Below are 26,928 nucleotides of genomic sequence, written 5' to 3'. Positions count from 1 at the left end.
TGACAGTCCTGCAGAACTGGGGATCCTTTAGCAAAGGCCAGAGGCAGCCCCACCTCCTTAGTCCCAGCCCCTTTTGGTCATCTCTGTCATCCACATAGTGGACAATTTATCGTCATTATTCAAGAAACAATAGCCAAGCCACTGACTGCAGGAGTTCTGCTTATAATGACCCACTTAGTGGGCACCCTTAAAAGACTTACCATTCCAAGTTTTCTTTAAGGCACCTGTCCCAGACAATTGTCCTTTTCATAAGCACCACAGTGCTTCTCAAGCAATTTTTATGTTGAAATGTGAAAATGTCAAGCATTTCCTCTCTCACCCAGCCCCCTCCCTTTCTTTTCTCAGGTTGTGATGAATAACTTAAGCCCAGCCTGGAAATCATTCAAAGTATCTGTAAATTCTCTATGCAGTGGAGATCCAGACCGCCGGCTGAAGGTCAGAAAACTATGTCCAAGAAATGCAATTATTTATGTATTTAACCCTTCCTTTTCCCCTCAAGTGACTGGTGGCAAACACCAAATTTTCTGTACCATTTACCCAAATCTCTTAGCATCTTAATGGAAGAAGCAGGGGCTATTTCTTTTGCTAGAGCCATTGACACTAATGAGATAGCCCAAGACAAATCCCAATTGTGTTACGTCAAGAGGCAAAGCCCATGGCTTCTCAGAGACAAACTGTGGCAATAAGTTCAGGGTATAACTGGGAGTTATTAAAAACACAAATATTGTTGTATCAATTGTTTATTGTTGCATAACAGACTACTCCAAAATTTAGTAGCTTTAATAATAACCATTTATTTAGCCTATGATTCTGTGCATTGGCAAGTTGAGCTCGTCAAGGAGGTTGGTCTGTTGGTCTTGCTTGGACTCCCTTGTGCATTTGCAGTCAGCTGCACATGAGCAGGGTGGCTCTGGGGTTTGGGTGGCTATCATGTGGAGTGATTGGGGTGATTGGGTCACTTATCTCTCATCATCCAGCAGGCTAGCTTGGACTTAGACACACAGTGAACTCCAAAGAACAAGAACAGAAGCTGCAAGGTCTCTTGAGGCCTAGTCTCAGAATTCACACAAGGTCACTTCCTCTACATTCTATGGGCCAAAGCAAGTCATTTGGCCACCCCAAATTCGAAGGGTGAGGAAATAGATTCTACCTCTTGATGAGAGGAGCTGCAAAATATTGTGGCCATTTTTTTTTCAATCTACAAATGCATTTTGACTATCACGAGAATGTAGAAGTTGGAATAAAAGATGCATTGCGAGGGTCAGGTGACCAAAGAAAGACAACAAGCTAAATGCCAGAACCAAACTCCAGGAGGCATCCTCTATGGTCCTTGGTCTGGCCCTCCATCTACCTTGGAAGTCTAGAAGTTCCACGTTGTCAGTGCCCCAGAATTGATTCTACCAATTCAAGATGACTAAGTAAATTCAGTAGAGACTAGAGCCTACAAACCAGAAGGCTAACTGATTCATGTTCAGTGTGAAACATGACCATTAGTCAGACTCAGCATTCATGTCAGTCTCACCAGGGCATTTTCTCCATTTGGGCAAAACATGAGGAAGACAATTGTTAGAAGGTTGCTGTGACAGCATGAAAGCAGAGCCAAGGATGCTGTATAACAGAGGTGGTTAATGACTTCAGACTCTGAAAGCCTGGGGCATCTACCTCCACTATGGGATTATAGGTCTGTCGGGTAGACTAAACATTCACGTCCCTGATCTTTCAGGGCACCTAATCCTCTGGAAAGTGTGAGATGGGCACTGCTAATGTTTGTCTTTGTAACTTTACATTTTCCTCACTCTTTCTGCCCCACAAACTGTCTTTTGGTGGATATAATCCTTTTGATTTGTCAATATTATCAATCAGATTAGAATCCTATCTGGTTGGTTAGTCCCAGCCTCTTTAACTCGACCTTATGTATCTTTGCTTAAGACCACTCTGTGTGGACTTTGGTTGAACTCTCAGCAGACATGCTTACTTCTATATTCTCGAGGAGAACTTAGAGTTGGCTCTCACACCTCCAGTAGGAGCCAAGATATTTCAAGCCTCAGTCCCCACTGGAACTATCTTTCATGACAAAATCAGGATTCCGGGCTGTTTGGACCTTCATATGTAAGCTCATTTGCAGAATGCCAGGAGCTACAGCTTCAGCCATGGGGTGGTGATTATTACCTATACCACGAGCACTATCCCACTCCCAGGGACATAAATGGCCCCTTCTGGGCAGAAGTAAAATAATGCCTCCATTAGCCATAGATAAACTTTGTTATGGAGAGTTATTAATTGGATAAAAGAAGAAGGTTAACTGTAATTGAATCAATAAAAATATAGAAAATGAGCACTTTGTGGCCTTTTGAGTGTTCTGCTATCTGTAGAGGAACAAGGGGGGTAAAGTAGATAGATAGATGGATGAGAGGGCAAGAGAAAGAAAGAATAAGAGGGAAAGAAAGAAAGGAAGGAAGGCAGGAAGAAGAAAGAGAAAGGGAGGAGGAGAGGAAGGTAAGAAGAAAGGATCAGGGTTTCTAAACAGCTGCACTGTTGACATTTGGATTTTGTTGTGGGGGTCTGTCCTTGTATTGAGGTTGTCTAGCAGCATCCCTGGCTAGGAGATGCTAGTAGTATTACATCCGTTTCAATCTTACAGCCAAAAGTGTATTCAGACAATGCTAAATTTTATCTGGAGAGTAAAATCATTCCTACTGAGAACCACTGGTAGAGACCAATGGTTTTAAAACTTAGCATACCTCAGAATCACCAGGAAGGCTTGTTAAAACAGAGATTGCTGAACCTTACCCCTAGAGTTTCTGAGTCAGTAGGTCTGGGGTGGGCCTGAGAATTTGCATTCTAAGTTCCTGGGTGTTTCTGATGCTGCTGGTCCCAACCCACACTTTGAGAACCCCTGGTATAGACATTTGCTCCTTCATTACAACCCCTCCATGGCTTAGTGTCCCCATACCGCTTTTCACCACCTGGTCTCCCCTCAACCACCTTCTCTCTGCCCAGCACTCGTACCTCCCGCACTCTCCCTGGCTTTTTTTTCAGGACTTTACACATACCTCTCTCTCTGCCTGGACTGCCTTCCTCGTTCTTCTGCTTTTTTTGAAACCTGCTACTTTCCTTTGAGTCTCTTAAATCTCTCTCCAATTCCAGAACACCTTCCCTGAACTCTTTAGCATCTGTGGGGGTGCCTTCTAGCCTTCTCCACCCAGCCTATCAAAATACTTCTCAACTTGTTTTGAAAATGTCTGTTTACATCTCTGTTTCCCCAACAAATGACTAGTTCTTTCTGGTTTGATCCTTCAGGATGAGAATCATGTTCTGTTCACTGTGTATCCACATATCTAGCACAATGCTTGGCAGAGTAGATACCCAGTAACTATTTCTAGAGTTAGTGGCTGGAGGAACAAGGAAGGTACTGAGAGGTCAGCAGGGTCTACCTAACCTTACCGGAGCGGGGATGTTGCCCCACACAGGTATGCTGGGGTTTACTCGGCCACAAAGTCAACATTGCATTTACCTGCTCACAATAATCAAATGCGACTTTTCTGAAAGTCAGGGTAGACTTCCTATACTGCCTTTTATTTGTATTGATTATTTTGTTGCAAAGACCACTGTGAAATTCTCATAAGGCTGTCCCTAGCCAGCTACTCAGAAATAAAATGGTACCATATTGACAGGCAGCATCTCTGTCCATATGGTGTCATTCTCCCCACTGCCAAACAAATTAGAAAGTCAATTTAAAAATTTCAAGTTTTAAAAACCCTCTGTCAGGTTAGGTTTTAAATCTTAGCAAAATTTTACCAAGTAGACCTTTGTCCCAAGTGAGGTTTGATATCTTTAATTCTCTTTGTGTGAACACCAAGTTCAAATAACCAGCTTTTTCTTTTGGTTTTATTTGTTTAGTTCATATGCAACGTTCAAATGAGTCTTTTTCAGAAGTTGATGTTTTAACTTATTATGGAAATTTTCAAACGTAGGTAAAAGTAGGAAGACAATATGATACTCACCCCCTCCCCCCCGCCATGCCCATCATACAGCTTCAACAGCTATTAACTTATGGCCAATTTTATTTCATCCTCACGCGCCTGCAACATTCATTTTCCCCCTCCCTCTCCACACTGGATCATTTTGAAGCAAATCCCAGACCAGGGCTGACCCATCCGTTAGGCATCGCAAGCATAGTGCCAGGGCCCACTACACTTTTTGGGAGCCTACAAAGATGCTTTAATTTCTTTTGTAACCAGAAGGAAAAAATGAACTTGCAAAATTGAATAAAATGTTGTAATTTTTTTCTCACCTCAGAAAAAACCAACATTTTTAGGATCCCGAAAGTCTATTACGGTGGGAGGGAGCCCATGAAGACAAAAGTGCCTAGGACCAGCGAAAGTCATGATGTAGCCTTGTCCCAAACATCATAGCATTTCATCGGAAAATACTTCAGTGTGTATCTCTAAAGGATAAGCAATCTTTCTATAAACGTAACCTCAAAATCATTGTCATGTCTAAGAATACTAACTAAGCTTCCTTAATACCGTCGACTCTTCCACCACTATTCATATTTGACTACCTCATTTATTAAAAAATTGAAGGTTTTTTCCAAATTGAGCCTGAACAAGGTCCAAGCATTGCATTTGACTGAAATGTCTCAGCCTCTTTTAATCTGATAATTCCCTGTCTCTCTTACATTTTTTCCCTTGCAATTTACTTATTGAAGAAACCAGACTGGTTTATTCTGTAGTGTTTCTCACGTTCTGTATACCCTATAAATGCATAGTTGGGACTTGATCAGATTTGGGGTCTGTTTTCTAGCAAGCATGCTTTACAAGTGATGGGGGTCTTTTATGATATTAACAATCATTGAGGAATGTTGCCTAGATTCGTTATTTCGTTAGGGTTTCCAAAACGGTAATTTTCTAATTCTATCATTCCTTCTTTGTCTGTTATTTAGAGTTCTTCTGTAAGGAAAAACTTTCCCTTTGAGAACTATTTGCTTCCTTGAGGTGTGATTTATACAGGAAAAATGCTTTATTTTTCCTCATTATTATTATTATTATTAAAATTATTTTATTGAGATCATATTGGCTTATAACATTGTGTAAATTTCAGATGTACATTATTATATTTCAGTTTCTCTATATCCTGCATTGTGTTTACCACCAATAGTCTAGTTTTTATCTGTCACCATATATATGTGCCCCTTTACCCCTCTCGCCCTCCCCCCATACCTTTCCCCTCTGGTAACCACCAATCTGTTCTCCTTATCTATGCGTTTGTTTATCTTCCACATATAAGGGAAATCATATGGTATTTGTCCTTATTATCTTTTAACCAATTTTCAGAATAACAAGTTACTTCTCTAGCATCCTCCATAAGTGCCAGTGAGGTCTGCAGTATTATTGAGAATTCATAGGGTTTTCTATGTATTCAAGTCTTTAAATCCATTTCAGTTATTATTATGCCTTTGAAATCTTGAATTGTCACATTTAACCAATAAAAACTCCATCAAGTTAGCTGTTGAGCTCTTTTGGCATAAACTTAATATGTTTAATAGTTTCCTTGTTTTTTGGTATGTATTTTTGAAATTCATGAATTTTGAAATTCTTTTTCTCCATGAGATGTATCTCTCTGTGGATGCTGAGTCATATTCTAAAGGCTCCTGAGATAATTCCTCTCCGTAGTTAAACCTCTGCCCCATAGAACTGTCAGGGTTATTTATTTCATTTTCCATTCAGTTATTAGAATTTTGTTTTACAAATTTAACTTTGTTTTATAATTATATTAAATATTTCCACAATTCTAAAGTCAAAACTAAAAAAACAAAGTATTCAGGAAAGTTTGGCTTCCATTTCTGTCTCTTCCACTTTTTACTCTCTTCTCTTACAGACACTTAATCATTTTGTAGTATGTTTTATTACTTGGTAGAGCTAGCCCCTCCCACTTTTTTATTCCTTGTCTTTTTTAAGGGTTTTCCTGGATATTTTGCTTGTTTGTTCTTTCCATTTGGCTTTATAAACAATTAGTATCAGAAAGAAAGAAAAAACTTGATGGTGTTTTTATTGATATTGCAAAGGAAATCTCTTTTTAATGTTGAGTCTTCCCATCCCAGAACATGCAGGTGTTTCCATTCATAGAAGTTTCCTTTTGGGTTTTGCGGGAACTTAATGTTTTTCTCTTATAGGTTTGAAATGTTTATTCTTAAGTTTATGCTTAGTTATTTTATTTATTTTTTATTTATTTAGCTATTATAAATGGAATCTTCCATTATACCCTGACTATTATTTGTATACCTAAAGGCTATTGAACTATATTTATTTTCTTAAGCTATTTTATTAAGTTCTATTATTGTTTATAGTAATTACCTGTTAATTTTTTGGAGTTTTCCAAATATATAATTATATCATCTGAAAATAGAGGTGATTTTGCTCCAACTTACTTACCTAATGGCTCTAGTTATTTCTCTTCTTTAATTGCATGAACGAATACTCCCAATACAGTGTTAAATAGTAGTGGAGATAGAGGGCATCCTTGTCTTATTCATTATGATAGTGAAAAATGCTGTAGTATTTCCCCATTAATTCCGACAGAGATTGATGTTTTAAGTAATCCTGAAGGTGTCAGAGGCTTAGAGCTTGTTCAGCCACGTCTACTGAGTCTTAAATACCTGTGGTAGCATTCAGAGAGCATTCTGGTTTGTTATGGTAACCTTCGAGACAACACTGCGGCAACTAAAATGTCTTCTGACCTGTCTAAAAGACGCTGCACCACTTCCTGGATAGATTTAGGGTTATATTTAATATTCGTCATTTAATGAAATATATATATTTAATATTAGCTATTTAATGAAATTATCCATGACTTCTATGGCATATTAGAGTCCTTATCAAAATCATAGCTTCATTTACTTCTAACCATATTGTGAGGTAGATTCCATTATCTTCACTTTGCAGATGAAGAAACTGAGGCTCCAACCCCATGTAGTCAAATGCCAACTTTAATGCTCTTTTTATTGAATTGTGCTGCCTTTATTTTGTTATATTTTCTAGAAAATAAATCATCCTGATAAAGCATATCCCTTGACTGATCTAACCAGAATGTTTTATTTACCATTATTATGTAACATATTTCATAATGTCTGAGAAACTATCAATTATTTAAAGTATCACTGAGGGAAAAAAATGCTTTCAGTGAAACTATAACACAATGCTTTCTTCCCAATATGTGGTTGATAAGAATCTGTGCCTCTTAGATTCTATGAAATACCATGTTAAACATTTCCTTTGATTTGATCAATACGTTGTTGATACCCAGTACATATTCTTTAGGATGCAGTGCTGGTATTCAGAATAGATTCTACCAGAGGGTGGTCTTATAGAAGAAGAGGGTGAGAAGGCACTATCAGCAGCGTTATTAACACCCTGATCGTATCTAGTACTGCGGAAAAATGCCATGATGGAGCAATCTAGAAAAATACCATATAAATATCCTGATCCCATTTCCTATCTCCTTCTCTAATACTCATACCACACAGGTAACTGGACACTTTCCCCATACAGAGTTCCTCAGGCATCCTCTGAGTATGGTTGATAGAAGCTAGTTGCCTTGAAGAGGGATCCAGAGCGATCCCTGTATCAACTTGCCCTTGTGCCTTATGCAAGAGAGAGGCCCAGGTTATTAACTGAGGTCATGGGGGGGGTGAGGACAAGCGAAACATAACCAGGCAGAGGGAAGTAGCAAAAGAGAAGGAGAAGCAGGTCCCCAAAGTCAAAGGAGAGGTTATAGGACTCAGGAGCCCATGAAGGGGTGAGAGGGAGCCCACATACAAGTCTAAAGTAAGCAACAAATGACATTTTCACCCACGACTCATCTTGCTCATCCTTTATGCCCTCTTTCTTCTGCAGCCATGCCTGATTGATTTAGAACAGCCATGCTCATGAGCTCCCTTCGGATACCCCCAAAGTTGGATTCCTGGCCAGTCAGAAAAGCGCTCTATTGAATCAGAATCTCAGACCACAGTGGTCCTGGAATCTCCATTTTAACAACTTTCCTAACCAATACTGGGGCAGGCCGTCTGCCAAGCTCACAGTGAGAAACACTGCCTTCCTACTGATTCTCCAAATCCACCTGACTTGCTGATGCCTCTCTTAGATATTTCAGTATTGTTTCTGCCACTTTACTGCAAAGCTAAGTGTATATGTATGTATATATTCTGCTCTTCCTGCTATATGAAATCCTTAGCATTTGTCCCCTAGTTACATCCAGCTATTCATGCCCTTCCCTTCTCATGTGTGACCAAGCCATCTTGAATGGAAATTGTATTTTCTCCACAAATTCACCATCTTTGCTTTGGACTCTCTGAGCCAGATGGACACACAGCTGCCAAATGGATTTGATTCCTGAAGCATGTTTTTGGAGTTTACCTTGGCCCTTCCTCCCTTATTCCCAACTCCATGTGACTCCTCACTCCTGGTCCCCCGAGTGCCTCTTATTTTGCTTCTGATCCTTTAGACTTAGTTGCCATACTTGTTTTTCTCTTTCATTCTGATTTTCTCTAACAAATCTTCTGGCTCTTACTGCTTGGAAAGGGAGAAACTCTGTCCCAGTTCCAACCCTCAGATCTCAATCCTTAACAATAGCCCCAATTCAACCCCATAATTCCCCCATACCCATAGAAGGGTCTTCAATCATTAGATACCCCATGGGTTACACCAACATTTTCTGATTCTTGGTACAAAACACAGGAAATTGGAATTGAGGGGTCCATGGCTAACTATGTTCAGCATTGTTGGAAACACCTGTAATAAAGAACCAGGCATCCTCGGGCCGTTGAAAGCAAGTTTGCTTCCCTCTCTACCTACCTTATAATTGAAAGGAAAAAAAAAAAACTTGGATGGTTCACAGTCCTGTTAAGTTTTCTTGAGATCTGTTAAAATTCAAGTGCTTTCTCTGTAGCCTTCTGGACTCAAGGACTGCTGGTTTTGTGTCTGTCGATAGTTCACTCAGCCTAAATGTCCTGCAATTACCGGAGGATTGCAGACTCATCGAGGTGTCTCTATATTGGATCGGCCATGGCATAGGAATTCTTGACTCTGCTTAAGTAAATGGCACTTCTGAGCCCAGCAGGCTGACTCTACTGAGATCTGTAATCAATACTGCAGCATGGAAAAGCAGTAACCAGCTTAGTGTTAAATCATGCAGGAATAGAGGAGCTTCTGAATGAGAGGAAAACTACATAGTCTCTTAATTTTAATAGTTTTTTCCTTTTCATTAATATTATCTCTTTTTTCACAGATGAGGAATTCAAGACTCTGTGGTTAAGCAAATTGCTTAAGATAATACAGCTAAGTAGCACAGCCTTAGTTTAAACCTGGATTTCTCATGCTCCATAGTCCTTGCTCTTAACTATTAAAAGACAGCTAACATTTACTGAGCATTCACCAGCTACCAGATACTATGCTGGACACTTTGCTTAAATTATCTCCTTCAACATTATAATTATCCTAAATTAAACAATGCTGCAGTAACAAAGCGCCTCCGTGCAATAGAACTGTATTTCTTGTTCATATAACAATCAAAGACAGAACTTTCTAGTCAGTATCTGCCTCTCTTCCATGCAGTGATTCAACAACCCCGGTTTCCTCTATGTTGTGGCTCATCCATATCTTAGGGCCTCATCGTTATTTGCATGCAGCAGGCAGAAGGGGAAAAAAGGTGAAGAGGGCTCTCTCTAGAAGTTTTAGCTGAAAACAGCACTTGGCATTGCTGCTTATATTGCAGTGACTAGAACTCAGTCAAATGACCACACTGGACTGCAAGGGAGGCTGGAAAATGTGGTCTAGTTGGAAGCCTAGAAAGAAAAGGAAACAGATTTTTAGTGACCAATTAACTGGCTCTTCCACAGGGAGACACTCTTATTATCCCCATTTTGCAGATGAGAAAACTGAGGCTTTGAAAGATGAAATAACTTACCTAAATTCACAGAGCTTGCAAGTAACATAGCCAGGATCAAGTCTGTTTGACGCTGGAACCTAAACTCTACACCAGCACTGTCCAATAAAACTTTCTGCCCAGTCTTTAATGACTCCAAAGGGGTGGGGGAGAATGGGTCCCCTACAAATGGGGTCAACAGTAGGTGCTTCAATGCCAAGATAATTTTTTCATCAGTAAGAATCAGGTCTGATTTCCTTAGTATTTCAAAAGACAGCACACCTTGCCAAGGCAAGACTGTTTTTTTCCAGGAAACCATACAATCTGGCCTTCTACAAAAAAATAATGTTGGGAGTTAGTGCTTACTGGGTATTGAATTTCTGTGGGGAAGACAAAAATGTTCTGGAGATGGATGGTGGTGCTGTTTGCACAACAATACAAAAGTATCCAATGTCACAGAGCTATAAACTTAAAATGGTTAAAATAGTAGATTTTATGTTATGTATCTTTAACCACAATAAAAAATTTATTAAGAAAAGAAGAATCTTCTTCCTGTTAATGTGACTTTGAACTTGCCACTTGTGAAACAACTACTTAACGTTATTGTAGTAACGAGCATTTGACTCCTGCCTACACCTGGCATACCTTACCTGTGATGGCTCTTGCTCTCTTAGCAATCTGGGATGATGGTATGGCAGCTCCTAAGAGCTTTCTGACCCCCAAATTCCTCCCTCTTGGAAACCTTTGTACAGGTAGAGGGGAGGTGCTTCCTGCACCATTACGAGCAAAGAGCATAAAACTGGTGGCCCAATCCGGCCAAACTATTTTGTTGGGAAAATTGTCCATGGTCACACTGTCTTTGACTGGCTCAGAAAATGTTTTTGAAGAAGTCACCTTTGGAAGATACTTTGAAATTCTGAATTAAGAGCACCAAATAAACACTGCCCTGGTGAGGAAGAGAGCCCTCTTGTCACCTGAGATGGACATTTCCCCACTAGAGAGAACATCCATCTCAGCAAATCACAATTGCTGTGATGAGAAACAGTTTCCTCTATGCCTGCTTCTGCACTAAAAATTAAAGTAGCTCACCAGCTACTAGGAAGACGCTTGAGTAAAACTAGGAAGGTGGCCAAAGTTCCTGCAAGATGAAGGGGAAGGAAAATTCTAAGTGGAAAGTCTAAGAATCCCATGCTGTAGCTTTGGGCATAATTCAAATGGATGGGGCTCACTGCTGTGTCCAGATGATGCTGTGAGCTGGTGGCCCAGACTTTCGCTTGTGCTGGTTGCTGGTTGCGCTGGTTGATTGATTGATTGATCAATGTGAGTAACTTCGTCATTCATTGCACCACTTTGTTAACACTGAAGCTAAAAGTTGCCTCAAGATCTCAATTTTTATCTTTCTACTTTTGGAAATGTTGTTTCTAAACATATCCTTGTCAATAGGAAAGTTTCCATAAGTTGAGTTGACATCCCAGGAGGGCTTTGCATCGCATCAGTTTCTGTAGGGCATTCAGTTACTCTCCCACATTTTAAACATTAAAAAAAAAAATTTTTTTAAGTATTTCAATCTGCAGCTGTTCTGGGCATTTCTTTTTGGAAAGTCTTTCAACAGAATTACCAAATAAAAACATTAAAAAAGCTATTTTTTAGGAAGAAGGGCACTTTTATGAAGAGAGTCCTTGAGGCCAAGAGAAATGACTCTTTCTTAGATGCTTGGCAGAACGATCCCACAGGCCCTCCTTCTTAGGAGCTGGAGGAAGTGTCAGCATCTCCTCATGGAGATGGTGCCTTGAAATCCCAGCTGTCTGCAAGGTGCTTGGGCTTCCAAAAAAGGGTTAGGGAAAGCCAAGCTTTCATCTGCAGGGAGCATATGAAACTGTCAGGGCAGATTGACTGACCTCATGAGAAATGAATTATTTGTTCCCTGAGAGCATGTGAATTACCTTCTTTCCTGTGACCTTTAAACTCATTGCAGAGGAGCGTAATGCTTTTGGGCCATCCCAATAAGGACAAGAAAGCTAGAATGATCATTACCCCTCCTCTACCATGTGAAGTCAGAGAGAAACAAACTGGAGACGGAGAGATGCTTCCTTGTGTTGCCTACAGAAGCCACTCAGGTTGGACTGCTCCAGGCAGGGTCCCCTTTCACCTGGTGTGGTCTCCAGCTTCTTTGCTTATATAAGAACTCAGCTTTGTCCAATCACACAGACTTGATAGGACCTGGAAGAATTGACTTATATAAGAGACAGATGCATAAGTCAGGAGGCCGATATATTAATTTTTTTAACTTTAATAAATTAATTTAACAAAGACTATAGCCTCACACTCCATTCTCATTCCCTGCTATTTGAACACTTGTGAAGCAGAATTAACAATCAAAATGTTACTTGGCGAGTGTGGAAAAATCAAAGCAAAGGCGTCTGAGGAGTCTTGAGAAATTCTACTGGGGTCAGCAGTTTGACACAAAGACCCTTTGGAGAGTCTGATTAAGGTAATAAGATGTTTTCTTTTAAAAATGCAGAAATTCTAGGGCTTTGTGTACTCATTAAAGCTGCTTTCTGAAGTCCAGGCCCCTGAGCTGAGCCATGGTGAGTCTTGTCAAACTATAATTTCAAACAGTTAAAAGCATGACTCTCACTCAACTATCAAATGAATGTGTGTCAGACTTTATTCAACTCATTCATTGGTGAGGAAACCAATAAGGTTATAAGACTGTCCTTCAAGAGCATTTTGAGGGATCAGGTTTACATAGTCTTTTTCTTTAAACAGGTTGAAGATTTCTAGCTACAAAATCAGTTAATGTCCTTCAGAGCAATGAGTCATAAATTTCAAGGTTGTCTTTGCTACCAGACAGAAATCATCACATCATATACAAGTTTAACAGATATAACTTCACAGAGTCTCAGCCCTTAATTAATAAACAATGAATAGCAAAATCAAGCAATGGTACATTCTTGTAGGAAAATAAATCATCCTTGGGTGGGCCTGTTCACAAAACTTCAGTATGCCATTGAAACGGCTTGCAATCACACTCTGGACTTATTTCTAGGTGAGGGATCATTTTTCTTAATAGGCTCAAATAGCCTCCTGAGTTCACATTTCTTGAGCCTGATATATGCCTCAAATTCCAAGTATTCCCCTGCACTCACTTCCTGTTTCTGAATAGCTGGCACATTCTTCACCATCAGATGTTAGCTTAAAACTCAGCCACTCAGAGAATGCCATTGTTCATACAGGCATTCCTCCAGTTACTCTCCATCTCATCACCCTATTAATCTCTGTCATGGCACTTACCATCATCTGTAATCAGGTTTGTTTACATGTTTATTGTTTGTCTTCTCTACTGAAATGCATGTGCCAAGGTCCAAGGGAAAGGAACTGGCGTGTCTAATTTACCCCTGTATCCCCAGCCCCTAAAGCGTGGTTGGCGTATAGTAGATGCCTAATAAATATCTGCTAAGTGGATTGTTAGATGGATGGTTAGATGGATGGATGGATGGATGGGTATATATGCATGCCCACAGTTACGTTAGGTAGATCTTATGGAAGATATTCTGTAAGTTTTTTTCTATTCGTCTGCCCCTTTAAATGTTCCAAGAAAAATACCCCTCCATCCACTTATTCTTACCCTCACATATGTTGACACTGTTAATTTATTATTCCCATCACATCACTTTTGACCGGGAACGCTTCTTTTCATTTAAGGCAAGTGTAAATTCGCTATGGAAACTGTCTTTCCTTATTGTCAGTGTCTTGGAGAATGGCCTACTGCAGCCCATTTATCATCATACCCTGCCCTAACAGTTTTTTTCTCTCAAATTTAAACACCAGCCACATAGGGTTGCAAGAAGAAAGGAAGGGAAGAGTCTGGATGAGAAAGGCACCAACAGGGAAAGACACTCCTTCAGGAATGAAGGGCTGGAATAAAAGTCACAGAAAGAAAAAACGATGTCTTGGCTTCACTTGGCTCAGAGTACAGCTTTTGGAGGACAAAGGGGCCTAAATTCCTCCGAGAAAAGGAGTGGGAAGGAAGTCAACCTTATGGATTTTCCAAACAACAGGTCTATTTCATTTCATTGCATATTTCATAGTTACGTGCTTTACTTCCTTCAAACCGTCTCTGAGATAGCAAGGATTAAGTCTATCACTAGGAGTGATAAATCCTGGATTACCTTTAAGCTGTAGGATTTTCAAGGGAAAAACTCAGGAGAGGGAGGTACAGGGAGTGAGATAAACAGGATTCAATTAGGTCTTGGCATGGATGAGAAAAGAAAGGACCATTCTCTATATTCTGATCCTCAGAACGTTCTCTGTAATTCACTTGGTTTTTTTCCTCCTTTCCTCTTCCTTGGCAATTAAACACCTACCCCAATATTATTGTTGTTGACCACTCAGCATGCCTGGTTGCACTGTTGTTTAAGACATTTTATGACAACTGTCCCGTGAAAGAGTAAAATCACTAAATGGACTTGTCAGGAACCATTACCTCCAGCTCATCTCCCCTGCAGACCAGCTGGCCCTTTTCATAAGCTCTCTCACAATCATTCACCTCTGCTACTCCCAATAATGAAACCAACTCTTGAAGGCTTTGGTACATTATTTGGTACGTTAATAATGTACCAAACCTCAACAGACCTTATGACAGGTCAGCATATGATCTAGAACACTGTTGGGAAACTTGAACATGGATTGCAATCTCCTGGAGGGCTTGTTAAAACACAGATTTCTGGATTCCAACCCCAGAGTTTCTGATTCATTAGGTCTGGGGTGGAGCCTGAGAATTTATAGTTCTCACAAGTTCCCTGAGGATGCCGATGTTGCTGGGCTAGAGTTCACCTGTAGAGAATCACTGATATTGAAGAAATAATCAAGAGACAACCTCAACAATGTGTTTCCTTCAATTCATCCATCTGCACCTTCAAACTTCTTTATATCTGCATCCTTTGTTTGCTTCTTTCCCAAACTAACTTGTTCATCTACCACTTCGCTCTAGTTCCTCATAGCACTCAAAGGTTCTCCTACAGCTAGTCATTGATGCAAGTATTTTAAAGCTATAAGGAAGCTTTGGGATCATCTCATCTCTCAATCAGGATTTCTCAACTTCAACACTACTGACATTTTGAGCCTTTGTAGGGGGCTGACCTGTGCATCGTAGGATCTTTAGCAACATCCCCAGCCTGTGCCAACTAGATGCCAGTAACACACCCCTAGTCGTGACAACCAAAGATGACTCCAGACATTGCCAAATGTTCTCTGGGGAACAAAAGTCACCCCTGGTTGAGAACCACTACTCTAGTCAGTTGTATCTTTAATCTCTCCCTGTCTGTTGGGGTTTAAGGGTGACAATTCATTGCATCTCTTCCTGAGTTTGGTCCAATTGAGAAATAAAGACGGAATTCAAAGACAGGGAGATCAAAATAGCACTTCATTGCTGCTCAAGCTGGCCTCCGCTGTACAGGAAGGAATGCTTCTCTTGGGAGAGGTTTGGATTGTGAGACCACAAAACAGAAATGATAATTATGGGACATGATGGAAGTGTTAGCAAACTCTACAGTGGTAAAAATATTGCAATATATAAGGGTATCAAATCAACACATTGTACACCTTAAACTCACATAATGTTGTATGTCAATTACATCTCAATTAAAAAACAGTAGGTGGGGAAGCCCATAGTTAATCTTAGGATGGGCAGAAATAATTGTGTAAATTCCAGTGTAAATTGTGTAATTGTGTAAATTGCAGTGGCATAACTAAGGCGGTGGTTCTCAACCTTGGATACATACTTGAATCACCTGGGGAGCTTTAAAAATTGCTGGTTCCTAGACCTTACCTCAGACCAGTTAAACAATTTCTGGGTATGAGGCCAAAGCATCGGAAATTTTGAAAAGCTGTCAAGTGATTCTAATGTGCATCCATGGTGGAAAACCACTGCTTAACCAAGTAGATTGGGAAAATTTAGTCCCTTGTTGGATTTTTCTTAAGAGTATTGAGGAGATAACAGTCTGATACAAGATCTCCCAGGAAGTTTTATAAGACTTTTTCAGCCAACTGGTCTTCGAAATTCTACTGACGTGTAAGTTACATAAACTTATTATAAAGGGCGTAAAATATTTAGAGGCTTCAGAGCAGGCTTCCTGGGAGAACATAGCATCTAAGCCAGGACTTTGAAGGTATGTAAAAAGGCCCAGAAGTTTGTGATTAATAGGTCCAATTCTGCAGCATTTGAATATGTTAGGGAAGAGGCCCCCAGGCAGGATAAGAGATGGGAAAGCTTGCGAGGTAAACAGAAGCTTGTGGGTCATGTTGAGGAGTTTAGATTTCTACTCTGAGAGCAATGGAAGGCATTGCTGAGGAGTTCCATACAGAAGACTGACATGGTCATATTTGAATTCTTGGGATCAGTACTCTGCCTATTTTGTGGAATTTGAATCGATTGAGGGAAAGGCTAGAAGCAGGAGATCTGGTTAGGAGTCATGGCAATAATCCAGGTAAGAGTTATTTACCAGACAGGGATGGCAAGAACTTGGTACCAGACTGGCTATTGGATGGAGAGAAGGGAAGAGGAAGGACTCAAGAATTAGTCCCTGAGTCCTGGCTTGGTCCCATGGATGGAAAATGGCACCATTCCTTAAGATCAAACCATTGAAGGAGCAGGAGTTCTGGGGTGGGGAAGATGAGCTTGCTTTTGTACTTGCTATGTCTCAGATGTGCACAGCCATCCAGTGGGCAGTTGGCCCAGGATTGTTTCAGTTTTAGCACGGAAAGCCCTACATCCCAAGAAACCACTCAGTCTTTGGCAAACCAGGACAGTTGGACAACCTGGCAGTTGCTTACACGAGTTTGACTCTCAGAAGAGAGAGCTGGGCTGGGGCATAAATGTACGACTTGTCAATAAAAAGATGATGTATGTGAGTGTGTGTGTGTGTGTGTATGTTTGAACAAGCATGCAAGTGCACATATATATGTGACTAGAAGGAAACACACCAAAGTGATATTAACAGTACACATAAAACTATTTATTTTTTTAGAATTGTTTTTTAATTTTCTACCTTAAGAATGTGTTCCTTTTGCAACAAGCAAAAAAAAAAACACTAAGTTTAAAATACACACACAATTTTTATTTTACTTTTTATTGAGATTATGATAGTTTACAACCTTGTGAAATTTCAGTTGTACGTTATTATTTGTCAGTCATATTGTAGGTGCACCAATTCACCCTTTGTGCCCACCCTCCGCTTCCCTTTCCCCTGGTAACCACTCATCTGCTCTCTTTGTCCATGTGTTTAATTTCCACATGAGTGAAGTCATACAGAGAGTGTCTTTCTCTATCTGGTTTATTTCACTTAACATAATACCCTCAAGGTCCTTCCATGTTGTTGTGAATGGAACGATTTTATCCTTTTTTATGCTGAGTAGTATTCCATTGTGTTCATATACCATTTCTTCTTTATCCAGTCATCAGTCGATGGGCACTTAGGTTGCTTCCACATCTTGGCTGTTGTGAATAATGCTGCAGTGAACATAGGGGTGCGTGGGTCTTTTTGAACTGCTGATTTCAAGTTCTTTGGGTAGATACCCAGTAGTGGGATGGCTGGGTCACAAGGTATTTCTATTTTTAATTTTTTGAGAAATCTCTATACTGTTTTCCATAATGGCTGCACCATCTTGCATTCCCACCAGCAGTACACATACAATTTTTAATATCCATGCCAATTTGCTATATTTCCTTAAAGCTTTTTAGTTTCCATTTAAAAATTCAGAATTGAAATAATTATTTTTAAAAGTCCCAGAGGGTTTTCCTGATGATAGGCAAGCATTTCCTATTTTTGTATAGTGACATTGTACAAAGTTAGGAAATAGACTGTGGATTAATTTGTCTTATCTCCTCTTAAATTCCAGTGTCTAGTCAGATTTAAAGTAACCTGGCAATAGCGTGATTGCTTGGCGATACAAACTCAAACAGAAAAGGCTGCTGTCCTCCTACACTTTTATTAGTTTTCTAAAACAAGTTTATCACAGACCACGTTTCTGTGTTGTTCATTTTACGATCGCAGCCTGTCCTGCACAGTGTTATGTGTATACTTGTGACTGTAGCGGCACCACCTAACTTCTTTGCAACACCGGTGGCCAATGAGCTCATCAGCTGTGCTTTACTATAAGTGGCCTTGGTGTGAGGACACCAATCCTTTCACTGTGTGAAGAAGGGAATGTGGGGGAACCTACACGCGTTTTCCAGGATCCCGTGGAACCCCGTACAGCAGTGCTGGGATTTGAAGCCTAGAGCTCCTTAGAATCATGTGATAGAGACCCAAAGAGGAGAAATGACTTGCCCTGGACCACGTTGATCATTAGAAGCCAAACCAAGACTTGAATCTGGACTTATGGAAGGGAAAAGAGCATTAAGCCGTTACTGTGCACCTCCCGTATGCCACGAACTCTGCTGGGTGCCTGCCTACATCCATCCCCTCTGATCCACACAGCAAAATTGCAAGGTTTACAAAGAGGAGACTGAGGCCAGAGAGCTGACTAAGCTCCTAAAAATCCACACATCACTTAAGGACAGAACCTAAAGCCCAAGTCTGGTTGACTCTGAAGTCCGTCCAATAACTCCTGAAGGTTTCCCAAGGCCCCGTGGTGCTTCTGTTGGGCCACGTTGTCTTCCTTAGAGCTCCTATTGTGACATTTGGTCTAAAAGGGGAAAAGGTATAATTGCTGTCCCCAAGGCAGCAGAAAAACAAAATGGCAGATTTGTTTATCCATCATTCTCAGCGATTGAAGGAGGGAGGAGGAAGAACACCATGGACCTTCCTGAGACTTAATACCACCCATCACATTTCAGGCAAAGTGCTTTTGTAGTGAACAGGCAGGAAACAGAAACCTCAGCGTTTTTCTAAGCTTCGTAAAAAAGCTGAGAGAACCTGATAGTATTTTAAATCTCTTGGGAGGAGTCTGCATATATGTGGGAGAAATCATGTCTAGGCAGAAAGGAGACAGCACCTTAACACTTCTTTCTTGCTTTTCTTAGTCTAAAGTCAGAAATGATAAAAACTCTCTTTTGCTTTTCTGCCTACTTTGTATGTATTTTATCTATTTCCAAATACTTCCCAACATTTTCTCTTCAGAGCCATCTCTAGAGGATAGACAGGGCAGAAATTATTATTCCCATTTTGCAGATAAAGAAGCTGAGACATAGATCCAGTAATTTGCACAGGACATCACAAAAAATTAGCAAAGGTGGGAAGAGAAAGTAGGGAAAAGAGCTGCTGTTTGACATGGCTTACAATTTTTTTATTATGCATGCCTTTCAATAAAAGCACCTTCAAGATATGCATATTTTATTAATTATACACCTTTACTATTGTACTAATATAGTGTGTGTATTAAAATTAAATTAAATTTTATACAATAGTGGAATTTTTAAAGGATGTGATAAAAATAAATACGGATGAAAGTGCTAATATTTTCTTCCTTCACCCCAATTGCGCATACACCAGGGCTGTGATGATTTCTACCCTCTAAGATCCATGTCTTTGTGTATTTCCCTCCCCTTGAGTGTGGGCAGGACTTGTGACCTTCTAATCAATAGATATGGCCAAGGTGATGGAATATCATTCTTGTGATTATGTTACATTATATGGCAAACATGGAGGTGTAATTAAGATTCCTAATCAGTTGACATTGAATTACTCAACAGAGATTATCCTGGTGGGCCTGACCTAATCAGGTATGCCCTTTAAAGAGGACCTAGGCCTTCCCTGAAGTCTGAGACTCCAAGCAGCAGACCCTATCCCTCTATTGCTGGCTTTAAAGAAATAAACTGCCATGAATTCTACAGTCACAAATTCTGCCAATACCCTGAGGGAGCTTGGAATCAAATCCTTCACTAGTCAAGCATCCAGATGAGAATGCAGCCCGACCAACATCTAAATTTCAGCCTTGTGAGATCCTAAGCAGTGGACCCAGCTAAGGTGTGCCTGGACTCTTGATCCACAGAAATTGTGAGATAACAAATGTATGTGTTCTTTAAGTCACTATCTTGTGGTAATTGGTTAGACAGCAACATAAGACTAATTCACCAATAGATGGTCTTTTTCCCTCTCTTGATGTTGCATACCTTCTTTTCTAGTCAAAGAATTCGAACACCTACCGAGAGCTAGACACTCTGCTCAACACCTTACCTATAAGATCGCATTTAATTCTCCCCAAAACTTTACAGAGTTGGTATTTTTGTACTCATTTTGAAAGTGAGGAAGCTGAGATTCAACAGCATTAAGCAACTTGGCCCAGGTCCCACAGTCAGAAATGAAAGACAAGGGACTTGAACCTCAGCTCAGAGGTGAGAATAAAGCCAGTTCTTTTAGCATCCAAATAACCCTATAGAATACTACAACATAAAACTAAGGCCACACTCCTTTGTCTATCACTCTTGAAATATTCATTGTTATGTGCAGACTATGTGCAGCATGCTCTGATAAGTCTTGAAAAATGAAATGCATCAGGCTGCCCTACCCTTGCACAAAATTTGGCTGAGAGAATAACAACGAAATTTCTTTCACTTGAGAGATCTCGTCCACAACCACCTTCAAATACTACTCTGGCAGTGTGTTTTCTTCCCACATTTTTCTAGGACAGAGCTAACAATCTGATCTCTTAAGGAGAAAAGTTGAGAAATTATTTTCTCCCCTGTATCAGTCGGGATTCTAGCAGAACATTTCATGAAGGACGATTACAGGCGCAAAACAAGAGATGGTAATGTGCCCGGGAAGTAACAATAGCAGGAAGCTTTTACCGCCTCAGGTCTAAAGGCACAAGGAGAGGAAATTATGTTACCAAAGAGCTAAAGCTGTAGAACCCACCTTCTCCCCTCCCGCCAGGAGCTGTGGCTGTGAGGGAACACAGGCACTGCGGAAACCTCAGCACAGCAGGGATAAATAACCCCAATGCTCCCTCTCCTGCGGGTGCTTCCCGGAATAGGAAGTCAGCCTTTAACTAGCCTTTCGACTGGGTTTCCATTAACGCTATTCATACTCTCCTGAAGACTTCTGCTTCGGCTCTGGTGCATTGTATGGCCCCTATCTCTTAAGTCACAACAGAATGTTCTGTATGTAGTTGTTACTTATGCATGAGAAGGAGTCTGTGTGAGAACCATCTATCAGGACCCTAAAGATATTGGACTGGAGACTTCAAACAGTCGAATGATTCAATATACACGGAGCTTGGAGCTCTGGGAGGTTATTTGATATGACGTCCTTTTCCTTGTACTAAAGTGGAACAGCGTGCCCAAACCACTGCTTTTCTCAAATCAGCTTTTCACCCGGCACAGCTATCCTAGCAGCTGTCGTCCCTGTGGTTCTAGGTTCCAGGCCTTGCAAATGCATCACTAACCAAACCCAGGAACATAGAGTAAAGTAGGAAAATTGTTGGTTTCCCTGTCTACCTAGCTGGTTGCCACTTTGTTCCAGTAAGGGAGGACTTTTGCAGAACTGGAATGGCAGGTGGAAAACCAGCACTTGCTTCTGGCTCTGCCACCTAATTACAGGTGATCAGACCTCCTTGGTCATGTCCCAGAGCTTAGTACCAACCTCTCTGAGCCTCACCTTCTTCACTAGTCAAGTGGAGATAATAGTACCTGCCTTTATTCCGTAGGAATGATTTATTCATTTATTCATTCCCTCATTCATTCAACAAGTCTTAGATTGCCTACTGTATGCCAAGACAGCCTTAATAATCCACATAAAAAAATTATGATCAAGGAGCAAAACCAGAATTTTCAGAACCATCTCTATTTCAAATATTTAAACCAATTATTCCTTAAAAGTGGTATTTCAGTGTTTGCTGAATATCTTTTAAGTGCTAGCTTCCTTAACTACATTAAATATGTGATCATTCAATTATATAGAAATCCCCACTCAAGACCTACTCCCTGGGAAGCACTGTGCTAGGTCTGGAGGTCTCTCCATCAGGACATTCAAAATGTAATGAGGATGCCTGATATCAGTGCATAAACAGACAGCTCGTTTTTAAATGCAGAAATACCAGGGAAAGAGAATCCACATAGCGCTCATCCTGGGGTATGAGAGAAGAAAGATATAGTTAGACTTGTATTTCCAATAATTAATCTGGCTCCATGGACTTGAATGAGAGAAAAGCAAAAGCAACTGTTAAGATGCTGCTGTGGTCCAGACAAGAGATAAGGAGGCCCTGAAGCACAGTGACATTGAGGCTAAGAGAGCAAAGGAGTCATCTGGAGACCATTTAGGCAATAAATTTAGCAGGAAATAATGATTGCCTAGATATCAGAAGGGGAAGGGGTGAGGGAAAGGGAAAATTAAGATTCCTCTCCAATTTCTAGCTTGAGGAGTCTTATTAATTCCTCCCACCAGCCCTACAGGGTAGGCATTGTTACTGCTGTTTTACTCAGAGCCTCAAGATCAAGTAGCCAGTAACATCAAGGCCAAGATTCAAACCCACACCAGCCTGACTCCAAAGCCCATGCTTTTCTACTACAAACCCAGGCTCCTCCAGGATCTGGCAACCTACCCCTCTTAGATCCAAGAATCTGGGACAAGGGAAAAGAAGGGATGAGGCAGGATTGGAGATAGTGGAGGGCAGGCAATGGGTGGGGCTGCTAACCAGGCTTCTCTCCCTTTCAGCACTCACATCCCTTCCCCACTGCTCTTCTCCACCAGCAGGTGCACGGTTCTCAGAGTTAAGGGTTCTCCTGGTGACCTGGCCTTTTCTGTAAAAATCAGCACAGTCAGCCTCTGCAGTGGCCCCAGCAGTCAGATTTGCTGGGATTGCTCACAGCATCTCCTGGTTTGGGGATGTATCTAACGTGCTCCAAAGGGAATGGCTTAAGAGATGCAAGTCAGGAAACTCGCATTTGCTGTTTGTTTATCAGCATTCTCAGGCTCCATCCTTCACGCCAGCTGTCATTTGCAAGGCAGAACCTCTGTCTGGCCAAAGCAGTATCTTGACAGTGGAAGGGAGCTATTTCACACTCAGAGTTTCCTGTGGATCTGCACAGCAGTTATAAGACAGTTGGGGGCAGAGTAGAAAATCCCTCTTACCTCATCTTTTCTTTGACGCTTTGCTCCCAGACAGGGGGCTAGTGATTCAGACTACAGAATAATGCCACCTGCAGACCAAAGTTCTGCATCATCAATGATTTCCAAGGTAGTGAAGATGTTCCCTAGCAGCAATGGAGCCCAGAGATGGTACCCAGCTGTCATCACTGGCTGCCCAGCTCTTTTCCTCATCCTGACAAGCTTGCTTATTTCTGTTTCTCCAACTTATCCACTTACTGCTTCTCCAAATTGCCAAAGAAAATCTCAAAGAACGCTACTGGTCCAGACTTGAGATGGTTTCCTAATACTACATGCGCTGTGACTGTCCTCAGCAGGGCTCACGGTCCTATGACATTTGTTGGACCTTGGAGCCATGGGAGAGGTTTTATGAGGAGTTTTCCTGAGGACAGAATTCTACCTCTTGAGTTTTTCTGCTGTCATAATATGCAGGGGGAAGAATTTTCCTTGTTTCACAGAGTAAGTGATTCCAATGAAAGTTATCAATAAAATTATCTAAAGCAAATTCTGTTTTTATATTGATTCCATTTCGTAATAAAAAAATGTGTTGCTGTGGAAGGGGTTAAAAAAATCCTTTAGGTCTAACTCTTAATTCTTGGGGTATTGTACGTTTTCAGAGAAGTATAACCAGAACCCTTCAGTATCCTGGCCTGATATGCAATGAGAGGTTTTCTATTTTCTTTCTATTTGTGTATAGTTTGTCACCTTTTTCAGCAGAGTTTGTGTCTTAGTGAATCACAAAGAGTGAGATTCTGACCTCTTTTTGCACCAAGTAACCCCCTGCGTTAGAATTGTATACTCTAGCTGCTGAAAAGAAGGGCCTTTCATGGACAGGCTCTTCAGCTTCCTGAGTCTTTCTCCAAGGTCAAGATCTGAGTTCTACTCACCATTCTGGAACTCTTCTTATTGACTTTGGATAAATAACCTTCCTGTGCTTAAATTGCATTATCTACAAAGCAAAGATGGTAATGCATGCCCCTACCCACTTCTCAGCGACATTTTTTTGAGTCAATGAGAAAGTCTGAAAAAGCACTTTGGATTGCTCTAAGGGACCTGTCGTTTTAGAAACGCCTTCTTAACAGTCAGGGCCACACAGTCAGGGCAGCTAGACTCCGCCACAAAAGCTCTGAATATTGAGACTTCAAAGAATAAAAAATCAACTCATAGCTTACTTTATCAAAACTCTATATTTGAAACTTCGGATCTTGTGTAATTTATATGACTAGGTAAGATACTTTACTTCTCTGGACCTGCATCATGGGAATAAAATAGTACCTGCTTCAAAGAGCTGTTATAAGAACTAGAGGAAATGCAAGCAACATATTCAGCATCTAATAAGTGGTAGAGAAGCATGGGCTAAGTCACCTGTATTAGATGCTATGATAGATCGTTCACTGAGATGTTTTATTGGCCAGAAACCAAATGAAATGAAACATACCTGTGTTCTCTGAGGCATCAGCCACTTCTATAAAAAGTACCAGGATTTCCAAGAAAAAGTGGCTAAACCTGAAAGATATGGAAATACTATCTGTATTTAGTAACCAAGAGGCCCTCTGCATAGATAGCTCTGGCTCTTAGTACTGAAGGCCTAGTCTCATTTCAAGGTAGGTGCAATGTTAGTTTGAACATTGCACATGGACAAAGGATGGATAGCAATACAGAAATGTAATTTAAGACATCCTGTATCCTTTCAGTTTGGAGAACTTCTCCCCAGAACCATTTTAGTCTTCTGGCTTTTTCTTATTTCTTCCCCTAGGCAGCGATAGTTTGGTATCTCCAGCATCTCTCTCTTGGCAGTTGCTTCCCAGTCCAAGTTCATCAGAGGCTTTTTGTTAGTACAACATCACTCTCAGTCTCTTCCTCCTTATCTGGAAACTGTTTTTTATTGAGCTTCAGTTGAATTATCTAAAGCTGAAATAATGGCTTGCCGTTTCTTTGCTTCTGTCCATTACTGGGATGTCATTCAAACTTTAAATTGTGCCCCACTTTCTTTCCTTCCTTTATTATGCCCCTCTTATATTCCTGCTAATTTTATCTAGAGTCTGTAGCATCTTTAGACCTTGCCTGTTCTCCTAACTTGTACTAGGGGATGGTACAACTTGCCCGAGGCTGCAAATTCTATCATTGGGCTGAGGCAAGAAACAGGGTCTCTTAACTCCTCATTCTGGGATCTTTTCCCTTCCTATACAGTTGGCCTCTTCTCCTCTAAACATAAACATGATTCACAACTAAAACACTGGAAAATGGCTTAAGCTGAAAAGAACTCTTAGTAAGTACTTAAACTAGTGTTTCTCAAAGTGTAATCCTCTATCCAGTAGCACCAGCATCACTGGAGACTTTGCTAGAAATGCAAAGTCTCAAGCTCCACCCAAGCCCTCCTAAAGCAGAAATTCAAGCCCTCCAGGTGATTGTGATGTGTGCTGACCTTTGAGAACCTATGGCACAGGCTATGCCCAAATCGTATACCTTGGTTATGTAAGGCCATTAAATGGCCATTGATGCATGAAATTGTGTTTAGATTTCACAAGTAAGTTTGATTTTCAAGTCTGTTTCTTTACCTGTAAGACAAGGTAAACTAATACCTTTCAAGGTCCAAGGTTTTCCTCAAATTAGCAGAAGTGTTCTCAGGGCCCTATGGGATCACAGACCTGGCTGAAAAAAGCAGGATCCAGGGTAGACACTGCTAAATGCAGGCAGATATTTCTTTGGGTGAAGCATATACTCTGTACTGTCCAATTCAACAGAGATATTAAATCTCTCTCTAGTCTTACATTGCTTTACCCATATATTCTACCTGCCTGGGCTCTGAAGACATTTCAGTTTGCTCCCCAGCCTAAACCCTATTTACTCTTTATGCAGGATATTAGATAGATGTGTCTTAGCTAGTACTGTCCAATAGAACTTTCTGTGATGTTCTATTCTGTGTTCAATAGAATAGCGCTGTTCAATATCAGCGCTGTCCAGTAGGGTAGCCACTAGCCATGTGCAGCTATTAAGCACTTGAAATGTGGCTGTAGGCAATAGAGGAACTGAGTTTATAGTTTTATTTAATTTCAATGAATGTACACATAAATAACGACATGTGGCTAGTAGCTATCCTACTGGACAGTGCAGGTCTAGATACATCCATCTAATATCTTACATAATAATTGATTAAATTGAAATGTGATTGTACACATTTGACGACAATTTAGAAAACTTATAAATTGATCAACTAGAATAGTTTTTTAAAAAATTGGTAGATCCTTTTTAGGGCCAGTCCAAAAGTGATTGTGTCTAAATCATTTATTAGGATAGTTTGACAAAGTTAGGAGCCTTCTCTTCATAATGGGGGATAAGTAATTCTAGGACCAGCAAGTTTTCAGAGACTTTTTATAACTTGAGTTCTTTGATAATCTATTTTAAGTGAGAAAAAGCTGCTGGATCCAAGTTTGAAAGAAATCATAGAATGCGCAAATGACAATTCTTCAACGGAAATCATATGAAAGTGTTCCAATAATCTAAATTCATTTTTTATCCTGAATGATATCACCCATTAAAAAGCTATCATTTTTAGGTTTTGCAAAAGGATAAGCTATCAATAAAAGAATTTGAAGTTTAAAAGTTCATATGTGACTACATCTAAGTACCATTTGATGTGTTGTCAGGTTGTTGTTTCCAGATAATTTTGTGTCCAGTAATTTCCTCAGCCAAGAGAAATGATGCCCACTCCTTTAATTTTCTACTTAGGGTGATTTTAATTTATGAAGTAATGCTATCAAACCAAGGAATATTCTCTCTTAAAACATAGTTAGAGATTCCTCAAACCTCAGTTTCTCACATGGATTCAGAAGAAACATTGCTTCAACTTTACTTTCTTATCCTGTTATCTCCCTTCCAGTTATAATGTATTGTCAGGCTCAAGAACAACAATATCGAAGGT

The 26,928-nt window shown here is 40.4% G+C and overlaps 1 protein-coding gene across 14 annotated transcripts in view; it reads left to right on the top strand.

The window, feature by feature from the left end:
• CPNE4 (copine 4) overlaps positions 1 to 26,928 on the top strand; it is a 691,914-nt gene that overhangs the window by 566,665 nt on the left and 98,321 nt on the right. For all 14 annotated transcript variants that reach the window (XM_070239070.1, XM_070239074.1, XM_070239081.1 and 11 more), the window contains one exon: positions 346 to 435. In XM_070239070.1, coding sequence (XP_070095171.1) covers positions 346 to 435 — 90 coding nt within the window. The remainder of the gene's footprint in view (positions 1 to 345; positions 436 to 26,928) is intronic.

This window comes from Equus caballus, chromosome 16, assembly GCF_041296265.1.
Source record: "Equus caballus isolate H_3958 breed thoroughbred chromosome 16, TB-T2T, whole genome shotgun sequence".
Classification (NCBI taxonomy): domain Eukaryota; kingdom Metazoa; phylum Chordata; class Mammalia; order Perissodactyla; family Equidae; genus Equus; species Equus caballus.
Note: the sequence above shows the minus strand (reverse complement) of the source record. Positions and strands in the feature narration are given on the sequence as shown.